Source organism: Halyomorpha halys, unplaced genomic scaffold (assembly GCF_000696795.3).
Source record: "Halyomorpha halys isolate HHAL.00 unplaced genomic scaffold, Hhal_1.1 Scaffold89.1, whole genome shotgun sequence".
Taxonomy (NCBI): domain Eukaryota; kingdom Metazoa; phylum Arthropoda; class Insecta; order Hemiptera; family Pentatomidae; genus Halyomorpha; species Halyomorpha halys.
This window is the reverse complement of record NW_027111267.1, coordinates 317,174-328,621: the sequence shown is the minus strand read 5'-3', so window position 1 is coordinate 328,621 and position 11,448 is coordinate 317,174. Positions and strand designations below refer to the sequence as shown.

The 11,448-nt window shown below is 31.1% G+C and overlaps 1 protein-coding gene and 1 long non-coding RNA gene across 2 annotated transcripts; one reads left to right on the top strand and one right to left on the bottom strand.

Moving 5' to 3' along the window:
* Positions 1-4: 4 nt before the first annotated feature.
* Positions 5-3,459, top strand: LOC106677161 (small ribosomal subunit protein eS25). Its single transcript, XM_014414898.3, has 4 exons — positions 5-95; positions 192-287; positions 662-845; positions 3,337-3,459. Exons 1-4 carry the CDS (start codon positions 93-95, stop codon positions 3,411-3,413), a joined length of 360 nt encoding a protein of 119 aa, XP_014270384.1. The 5' UTR covers positions 5-92; the 3' UTR covers positions 3,414-3,459.
* On the bottom strand, positions 681-1,431 carry LOC136796224 (uncharacterized). The gene is made up of 2 exons (XR_010843916.1): positions 1,295-1,431; positions 681-1,094 (listed from the first exon to the last, which is right to left on the bottom strand). It is a non-coding gene; the product is annotated as an uncharacterized lncRNA (long non-coding RNA).
* Positions 3,460-11,448: the final 7,989 nt, after the last annotated feature.

Here is an 11,448-nt window from a genome sequence, read left to right as displayed (position 1 = left end):
GTAGAAATTAGTTTAACGATTTAGTCTTCATTGATCGAACTACAACAAGGCTGCCCCTACCTTCAGTCTTGTGACTCCGTTTTCCTTTCAACATGGTGAGTGTCGGACGTGATTTCTTTAAACATTTCATTGTTAACTTATTTCAATTTTATTACTTAGATGGTTATTAATATTAAATTTATTTTTTATAGCCTCCTAAGAAGGACGCGAAAGGAGGCTCATCGAAGCAGCCAGCGAAAAATCCCAAAAAGAAGGAAGGAGGATCCGGGGGCAAAGCCAAGAAGAAGGCAAGTGCTTGTTACTTTTCTCATAACTTCAATGTTTTCTTGAATTTCCATTTTTATTCAATTTCATTTAATCTTAAATCAGTTTTTTCTTTAAATTCTAACTCTGTTTACTACATAACTAATTGATATGGACCACCATGTGCTCATTTAACCTGTACATACATAACTTTTCATAAGTTAGTTTTTCAAGTTTATACCTTCTAATTGTATTTAATCTTTACAATGTTATGATTTAATTCAGTTAATTAAATTGGATAATTCATATTTTATTGAAATAGTTCATTGTTGACTGTGAGATGTAACATGTTATCCTACTATGCATAGCTACTTAAAGATTGTTTACTTGACCTATTTTCTATTTTTTCAATTTACAGAAGTGGTCGAAAGGAAAAGTACGTGACAAATTAGACAACCAAGTTTTGTTTGACAATGTCACCTATGAAAAACTACTGAAAGAAGTACCAGCTTACAGGTTGATCACACCTTCCATTGTCAGTGAAAGACACAAAGTTCGTGGATCTCTTGCGAGGAAAGCCCTTACTGAGTTGCTCAATAAAGGTATTTTTGTTTGATTATAAATATCGTAAGGTTAATAATTTCCATAGGTTTGTTTTGGATTATTTTTATTCTTAAATTGGAATTTATTTTATCTCATATTAATAGTTTCATAACTTCAATTTTGACTGACATAATAAAGAAAATTAGTATAAAACCTTTCATGCCTCATGTTCTGGACACCCCTCCCTTTTGGTACAAACATTACTGACAAAATCCGACAAAAGACTGAAACGCTTCTGGAACATGGATCTGCAACATTAGGTTGATGTCTTCTTATGAAGCTTTCTCCACTTATGAACTATCAATTCTATTCTGAGGATGAATCACAAATTTACACTATATGCCCAAAGGCATACGGAAAATCGTGAGATAAAGAATAATATAATCTTTGTAGCTATATATATTTTTAGAAGTTATAATCTTTAAAGTATCAAGAGTTTGAACCTTACCTCTATTTAACGTTATTTCACTGAACTTTAAACTATGGTTTAATTCTGTAGAAATTTAGACATCAATCAAAGCAGCTGTTTATACAACAGTGTTAATAAGATCTTAAGTAAACAATATTTACCAAATGCAATTTGTTTTCTAGTTGGTTAGTTCTTTGAGTTTGTATTCTCAGAATCGAGTTCATTTTATTTCCTGTTAATGGTTGTATGGCTTCATTTATTTGAGGAAGCTATGATCTATTATGTATTTGAGTTCGAACCTTACCAATATTTCCGCTGAACTTAAAATTATGATTCGATTTTGTAAAAATTTAGACATTAATTAAAGCAGCTGTTTATACAACAGCATAGTAAACAATGTTCATAAAATGTTGATAAGACAATATTTACCAAATTTTGTATATTTTTTAGTTGGTTGGTTGTTATTGTGTACTTTCTTTGTTAATTTCTTCAGTATTTCAAGTCATTAATTTTTTTTTTTTTTTTTTTTTTCAATCTTAATAATCTATTTAAATGCTGTATTTGAGGTCTCTGAATGTGTAGTTTTTATGTAATTAAATGAAAAACTGTAGTTAAAGACTTCATTATAAATTAACCATAACAGGTAATCATGTGATGTTTTCTGGCTTCTTAAAGTCATAAATGCCTAACCAAGTCTAAATGTATCAGGGTACATACTTTACACCATTGTACTAATTTAAATTTGGTATTTTCTTACCGTTTGTTATGTAAATGTTAAAAAGGTTTTCTGAATTGTGAAAAAAGCTCAACTTTCTATTTAATGTACTTAGTGCTTCACAGTCAAGTGACCCACTGACCCTGAAATTGATCCATTTGCAGAAGATTTAAAAGTAACATTCCATAACCCTTTAGAGAAGGGACGTTAGGAATGTCTTGCACAGATCCAGCAGCCTGAGACCAGTGGCTGGCCCAGTGGTCTGAATTCTTTTTGCTAGATAATATTTGCGTTTGTTTTTTATACTTATTCTGCAGAGAATTGAATATTCTTTGATTTGTTATAACTTTTTGCTTATCTGTCTCCAGATCCATTAGATATTGCCAGGGATAGAGTTGACAATCAAGTGAATAAACTTTAAGTGCTAAACTAACTGAACTGATATATATCTGTCTGTAGACCGAATGGATTGTCATGTTCGAACTGATGTATCTGTTCATAGTTCCTACCCGGTTAAAAGTTCATTTTGAATCACTTTTATTATGAATTTACCTGTTCGGTTTAAAAGGAAGATGGTCCAGGTGCCGTCATAAGAATTCAAATAGTAATTAAACTATGTATTGTAAGACTTATTACTATTAAAGTTTTTTGACCATATTTTGTATTTCACACAGTCGGTCAAGGTTCCTCCAATATTTTCTGTATTGTGCTTTCTTCACAAATAATTTTACTCCAATATGTTGATATTAATATTCTTTCCTGGTATAATATATTAATAAACAAAAATGAGTTCCTTGTTTTACTTATGTTCAGATTCCCTAAAGCAGGTCTGCGACATGGGCTGAAATATTTTCTAATGTATATTTTTTTTTTTTTTTACTTGAGTTCCTTTCTGGCTATCTCCTGGTCCAATTAATCCTTGATTTTTTTTGTTATATTGTTATTTAAAACCTAGGTATTAACAATGAACCAACAAAACCATTAGGGATAGCCAGTTGAAACCTGTGATAAACTCTGAGAACCATTCCGTTACTAAAACGCATGTAGGATTTATGTAACCTTGCATCAAATGTTCACTGTAGTGTAGTGGACAGGGCTTTTTCTGTAAGGTTGATGTTCTGAGTAATAATAATTTCTCAGTCAGATGATGATCTTGCATCTAAGGATTTTAATTTACTGTATGCCATATTTCATCTGCTTAAACCTGTATACAGAAAGACCTAAGACATATTTTATTATTAAATTTATTTAGAAATTATTTATAACCAAAATTTCATAGATGAGAATTTAATCACTTATATATTACTAAATTTTAAGTTAAACTTATTTTATTTATAAATTTATTCATTTATTTTTTTTTTTATAGGTTTGATCAAGCAAGTCGTGAAGCACCATTCACAAGTCATTTATACCAGAGCAACCAAAGCAGATGACCCAGCATAATCTGTTTATAATGTTTGATAAAAAAAATATAAACTTTCGTTTTTAATTTTTGTTTTTGTTTCCCACAATTCCTCTTATATTACTGCCAACCTGAATGCTTTATTTAACTCTAGCTGATTTTTAAACTTTATGACTTGTTTTTCTTACAAGTTTAGATTTATGTTAAGCGTAAATGGGTTATTGCTTCTATACGATTTGTTTATCACTGGTGAGGAAAGCAATAGAATGGTATCTGTATGTTTTCTTTTTTTAATCCAAAGTAATTTTATGAAAGTCAGGGTTGCGTCCTCCAAGAAGGAAAAAAAATAGTAATAAACATGTAGTTATTTTCTGCTGATTTTTTAACCTGCACTGTTGGACTTTATCAGGGCTACAATAAAAAGGTACAAAGGCAGAGTTAATGTAATGGTTATAGAGTGATAAATTATTAGCTAAACTATTAACGTTAACAGATACATTAAAACATATGTATATAAAAGGAAGATCATCCAGGTCCGGTTTAAAGAGCTCTAATAGTAATTAAACTATTTATTGGGAGCCAACTGTTCACCATTTCAACTTCCAATTCATAGGACTATGGTATTATCTAAGTGGTGGTATTGTCTAAATAATATTAACTCTAAAATCCCTAGAAGTAAACTCTGTTAGTGTTAAAGAAGATAGGGTTTGTGATAGTTTCCTTCTGGAGTGAATGGTTGCTGCCCATGACTTTTAAGTAGTTCCATGGAACTACATAACTTTTTGCTAATTATAGTACCATCACTGCATAAAGAGTAACTATGATAAATTCATTGTAATGTCTAGAAACACAAATGTAAATTTTAGGGAACCTATGACAAAGTTGTAAGAACACCATGGTACATTGGTAATAATACTAATTGGATTTTTTTAAGAGGAGGCGGTTTAAGGTAGTGTATGCGGAATATACCAAACCGCAGTAGCACTTCTCAAGTCAGAAGCAGTGCTGATTCGAATCCCTTCTTGTCAGGGTGACTTATTTTTTGTGGCAAACCCTTAAATAAATCTTGATTTTACCAATCTACCTGGGATAGGATGGTAACCTAGCATAACTTCTTTTTTGCCTTAAGAGATGTTAAACCCTGAAAAAAAAAAATGATTTTGCCAAGAATATATATCTATTGATAATTTTTTTTTTTACTGTTTATTTTTTAGTGCATATTAGAGGATCAATCAATAATGCAACTATATTGTGCAACACTATTTATGTTTAGTCAGCAATTGTCTATTACAGTTTTTTTTACAATGTTTATTAGGATTTGTGCCTGAAATGAGTTTAATTTTGGTAAAAGTAAAATTTTATAATTAGTATTAAAATGAATGAGAATATGAAACAATTTAAAATTAAATTAATATAAGTATTTAAAGCAACGTAGTGGCGCTCCCTTTTAGATCAGCGATGAAGGTGTTAGTTCTTTGTTCACCTCATAGGTAGCGCCGCTACAACTTCATACGAGCATGATGGCTACTTGAATTTCCTCATTTAAAAAAATGCTTTATTCTTCAAGGCCAAAAATTAAATCAGTTCTTGTCTGATACTTCCTTCGTTTTTGAATTTTTTTTCTGCATAAAATAAAACTGATGATCGGTGGGTGTTAGGTCCCGTCAGTATGGTGGATTCAAAAGAATTTCCTATACTAGCTCTGACAGTTTCTTACGAGTCTCCAAATAGTGCAAGAGCCGGCAGTTAGTTTTACCCTATTTTTTTATTACTTTAATGAAAACTGTATGATTACTAGTATAAATTGATGAGTCTGCCAAGTATAGGAAGGGGGAATAGAAAGTGGCGGCTTTTTCAAAACTTTAAAAAAACAATTTTTTATTCGGAGCTCTATATCTTTAAAACTACTCTCAGCAGTAGAAAACCTAAGAGAACATTATTTAAGGTAAAGTAAATTTGCTGAAATATTAGCCCTAAAAGAGCTATTTACGCTCAATAGTTCTCGAGATATAGCTTTATAAATAGCAACATTTCATAAAAATCTACTGAAAGATTAGTAGTTAGTTAATTTATTTTAAGAAATGTATATCTCAGGAACTATTCGTCGTACAAATGTCTGCTAGCACTCAAATTAAAGCCAATTTAATGCACCATTAAGTAGTTTATAAAGTTTATCTTCGTAGGGGTAGTTTTTATGATATTCAACAAAATGAATTCACAAAATGTTGATTTCTAGCTGTTCCGACAAACATTTGACTAATGAAAAAGTATATCCCAGGAACCGTAAGATGTACAGATGTCTATTAGCACTCAAATTAAAGCGAGTTAAATGTAATATAAAACACTGAATTAAGGGACCTCCACCCGGTAAGTATAATACTATAAAAACTACCCTAAACAGTAGAAAACCTAAGAGAACATTATTTAAGGTAAAGTAAATTTGCTAAAATATGAGCCCTAATAGAGCTATTTACGTTCAGCAGTTTCCGAGATATAACTTTTTAAATTGCAACATTTCATAAAAAAAAAGTACTGAAAAATCGGTAGTTAGTGAATTTATTTTGAGAAAACTATATTTCAAAAATCACTCGACGTACAGATATCTATTAGCACTCAAATTAAAGCTAGTTCATTGAAATATAAAGCAGTTTATAATATTAATCTTCGTAGAAGTAAGTTTTCATGATATTCGACTAAATAAATTCACAAAATATTGATTTCTAGTTGTTTGGACAAAAATCTTGATTTTTAATCAATATATTTCAGGAACTAAAAGATGTCTACAGATGTCTATTAGAACTCAAATTAAAGTTAGTTTAATGTACTATAATTTAGTTTATGACGTTTATCTTTGTAGGAGTTGTGATTTTTTGTGATATATACAAATATTTTAACCGAGCAACTAGAAATTAACATTTTCTAATTATAGATAGTTTTCATTATCGTAATAAAAAATTTGGATGAAATAACTTCCTTTTTTCTCCTCTTGGGCTCTTGTACTAAAAGCAGTATGTGGCGTGGCAATATGATGATGCAGTGTGATGTCCTTTCAGTTCAACATCGCCGGCCTCTTCTTGGAGTATGTTATTAAATTATCCAACCAATTGCTTATGTTAACTTTTCGAACTTAGCTTTTTGTTTGGTTCGAACAACTCAAAATGTATTGGTCCTCCAGTCCCACACCATTACACAACATTCATTATTCAGGCCCAACTTAGGTTTAGAAATGGAGTATGTAGGGGTCCCTTTAAGGGGCCTCTACATGGTGGCCAAGCCATGGGGAACTCAGACATACGCGAGCATGTGGATGGGTGGCTTGGCTTGGTTGGCCTAGGCTCGTTGCCGATCCGTCGAGAGTAGGTTTTTTGGCCACAGATCAAAGGGGTTCGAGAGAGCGCTCGTGTAACGTCTCCACCATTGTTCTTTGTCTAGTTGCAACTGAGAGCTGTCACTTTTCATATGTTGTTTAAGTACAAAATATGCACTAAAATAACATATTTCTTAACTAAATACATCGTTTAATAACATTTATAAACAATTGAAATTCTTACAATAAATAAAAAATGACTTGCACCACTTTCAGTCCCACAGGCTGAAATAGTTAATACAATACCTTAACTTCAATAACACAATATCCAATAGGTTAATTCTTTATACAGGAAGAAGAATAAACGTATTAGTATATCTTTACAATCTAATCTTCCATTGTATACATTTTTTACAAGATTATATATACAACAGCACAATTATGAAAGTTAAAATAAAAGATGAATTTAATTAATTTTTATTTAATTGTAAGCTTATCTAGTCCGATTTTTGTGAATTGTCATCCACCATCTTCTTTGTCGTATTTTACGTTTTCATTTTTTTCTTTTGTAATAAAAATAATATAATCCCAGTGCCATGGCTGAAACCACTTACACGTCCGCCATACTTGCCTCCCTGAATAACACTGACATGTGGATGGTCCGCACTTTGCTTGCCGAGCATTTGTACGAGTCTCCGATCCGTGGCGAGCGGCCAACATGTGGATCCACCTTTAGAAGGAAAAAAATTATATTCGTTATTTGCACCTCGAGAAATCCTAAAATACAAATTTTTATAGCAAATAAAAACTTTTTGTTCAAAATGTTCGCCTCCCCTGGTCTTAAATATCTTGTTTTCGGGTGCAATTACTTCAACACAAGCCCACAAATCTACACAAAATTTGGGGAATTAGAGTTGTGGTTTTGCATGTACGTCAATCTTTTTTATAAAATGAGCGAACATAAAAAAGGTGCTTGTGAAGTACATTGTCACAAAAAAAATACTGATGTGGTTATATCCACCTAAAACTGACAGATACTTTAACAATAGAGAAATGTAAGTGTTTATAATGAAAGTATCAATATAATTCATCTTAATTACTCTACTGCAAATAAAATAATTTGTTTTCATTGTATGATTGCTTCTTGTTTAGATAAAAATTTGACCGACGTAGAAGAGCATACATACTCAGGGTCATTATCAAGACATGAGTCGGCATCAAACTGACAAGTTAAATCAAAGTTTAATTAATACAGAAGTAAGTCGTTTTTCAACACTTAACAAAATGATAGTTTTGAAACTAAACTCTTAAATTTCTAGCCAAGAATACTTCAATAACAATTTACTAGAGATCCTGAGACAAAAAGCTTGTTTTCATCAAATTATTATTTCAATGATAAAAAAAGGCGGTCAAAAAATCAAAAATATATATATATATATATAATTTGTGCATATTATTTCAGGCGCTGACTTTCATAATGGGATTAAACCACTTTTAGTCCACAAATTTGTTTTTGGAAATCTTTTTTTTTTTTTAATAATTTATTTATTGATATTTACAACTGTATACATATATACACATCAAGTAAATTTGCTGTAAGTGATATTATGACATGATAGAAACATGTGGAGTATCTACCCATTGATAGAACTCCAAAAACATTTCTAAAGGAGAAGATCTCGAGGCCATCTTCTTTCAGAGGTTGAGAACTTTATTATGGAAGGATTGGTATCTGGCTCTGGGCAAATCGGCAACATAGGGGACATTGAGGTCCTGATGGATGATTTGATTTGTGACAAAGTAAGGAGCATTAAGGATTTTACGAAGGATTTTGGACTGTAAGGATTGGATTCGAGAGGAATTAGATGGTTTAGTAGAGCCCCATAGCTCAAATCCGTATGTCCTTATAATAGTCATGTAGATCAGTCTTTTGTAATGGATTGGAAATTTGGACCGTTTGTCTAGTAAATGTTGTAATAGTCGGAATCGACGAGCAGTTTCCTGTCTTTTCAGTCTTGTATGAGGATTCCATGTCAGTCCTTTGTCCAGATTTAGTCCTAAGTAACGGATCTGTTCAACAGGAATGAGTGGGGTATTATTAAAAGATACTTTAGGGCAAGACGAAGGTTTACGACGAAGGATAAATGTGATTTGGTGGGATTTATTGGAATTTATTTTAATCCTCCAGTTTTGGCACCATTCTTCAAGGGTGGTGATGTGGGATTGGAAGGATTGGGATACAATGGAAGGATCATTATTCACTGACAACAGACAGGAAATTTTTAATGTTCTTTTTTTCTCTATTATCTCCGTTAAATTAGTTTCATTAAAAACGTTTAAACCCCTAAAGAAGTTGAAGGTAGAAATGTGGGTATCACAGTACAAGAGGAAAAAAAAGGCAGTTATCTCACCCCAATTTTTGATTACTTTAATGAAAACTAGGTATAATTACTAGTCAAAATTGATGAGTCTGCCAAGTATATATAGGGGGAATTAAAAATAGCGGCTTTTTAAAAACGTTAAAAATAATTAATTTTTCATTCGGAGCTCTTTAAAATTACCAACAAAACTAGAAAATCTAAAAGAACATTATTTAAAGTAAAGTAATTTTTTTTTTAAATATGAGCCCTAATAGAACTATTTACGTCCAATAGTTCTAAAGATATAGCTTTTTAAAAAGCAACATTTTATAAACCATGCACTAAAAAATCAATAGTTAGTGAATTTATTTTGAGAAATCTATATCTCAGTAACCATTCGATGTACAAATATCTATAAGCACGCAAATAAAGGCCAGTTTAATGTAATACAAAAGGGGTATTCATGATGTTGTGTTAAATGTTATATGTTTTACCATGTTAAATGTTATAACTATAGGATTGTGAGCAGCCCTATTTGAAGTCATGTTAAACGTTAAATGCATAAGAGTCCCTAGCGGATTTTCTCAACAACTTGTTGTATAAGCCTTTATGTTTATAACCTTCCTTCCAGACCCTCATGTTATTGTTTACTTCAGTTTTGATTTAAGTAATTAATTACAACATGCCTAGAGTGAGTGAAAAGTGGAATTTGTGAGAAAGTTTAGCTTATGAGTGTCTTATTGATCTTCAAACTTGTGAAGAAGAGAATGAAGATGAGCTAATTGACAACTGTATTGAAAGTCACAACAACTAATATGGCGGCGATCTCAACTGGTCTATTGTGTGACGTCATTCTCGATTTAACTGACCAAGTAACAGACTCTCAGCCATGTTAAATGTTATTTCGTTTTACCACGGCAAAAGAAGGCATTTTTTTTCGATTTAACACGAGTTTTTCCATTTAACACGCTTTAACATAGATCATGAATACCCTTAAAGTAGTTTATGACGTTTATCTTCGTAGGAGTAGTAGCTTTCATGATATTCAACATAACAATTCACAAAATATTGATTTCTAGCGGTTCGGACAACAATCTTGATTCATGAAAAAATATATCTCAAGAATCCTAAGACATACAGATGTCTATTAACACTCAAAATAAATTAAATTTAACTTACTATAAAGTATTTTATGACGCCTATCTTCGTAGAGATAGTAGTTTTTATGATATTCGTGTATGAATATAAATTTGTTCATGAAATTTTGTCCGAACAACTATAAATAAATTTATTCTAGCAAATATAATGAAAACTATTACTCTTGTGAATATCAGTGTCATAAACTACTTTATAAAACGTTTAACTAGCTGTAATTTGAAGGCTAATTAACATTTTCACGTCGAATGGTTTTTGAGATGTATATTTATCAAAATAAATTCACTAACTTTTGATTTTTCAGTGCATTTTTTATGAAATGTTGCTTTTTAAAAAGCTATATCTCGAGAACTATTGAACGTAAATAGCTCTATTAGGGCTCATATTTTAGCAAATTTACTCTTATTTTAATAATGTTATCTTAGGTTTTCTAGTGTTGTTGGTAGTTTTAAAGATATAGAGTTCGGAACGAAAAATTAAATTTTTTAAAGTTTTGAAACAGACTTCATTTTTTATTCCCCTACCTATACTAGGCAGACTCCTCAATTTTAACTAGTAATTATAGATAGTTTTCAAAAATTAAAGTAGCCAAAAATTATGGTGAAATAAGTGCATCGCCTCTTGAGCTCTTGTACTATCACAAAAGAGGATTAAGGTCATAGTATTCTTTTTGACACAGTCCAAAACGTATAACTGGAAGGAAGCGCTCTCTGGGTTACTGAAACCTTCTAGCCAGTGGTACTTTAAATTTATTCAAAGAGATTTCTTTTGAAAAAAAAATGCAAAGTCCATCATATTCATAATGGATGGAAGGAACTTTAGTATCGATAAAGAATGTTTTCAATCTCTTAAAAAAAGCAAAACGTGTGTGTCTTGAGCAAGAGAAGCATTTAAAAAGTCCAAGGGTGCTAGTTGGTCCTTTGAAGATAAAGGATGTGAACTGTTGAAAAAAGATGGGGCAGAGTGCAACAAAGTACAGAGTGGAATTTTACCAAACAATGTTTACGCCTACTAACAGCAGAACTTGTATTGATACTGATGAGAATAAAGCTCTTTAAATGTGTAACAATTATTAATAGGGAAAAATGATATTTTTTAGTGAAAATTATTAATTTTATATAAAATCAATAATGTAAACACATATTATTGTGAACTCTTTTTTGTCATAAATGTGCAAATTTAGCAGAGAGGTGTTTAAATTTAATACCATTAAATAGGGATTAATCCATTTTGATAGATGATGATTGACTAAAA

Bases quoted from the DNA above. Each gene is read 5' to 3' on its own strand.
- LOC106677161 (XM_014414898.3), top strand. The intron at 288-661 runs GCAAGTGCTTGT...TTCAATTTACAG, and splicing joins GGGGCAAAGCCAAGAAGAAG to AAGTGGTCGAAAGGAAAAGT. The intron at 846-3,336 runs GTATTTTTGTTT...TTTTTTTTATAG, and splicing joins TACTGAGTTGCTCAATAAAG to GTTTGATCAAGCAAGTCGTG.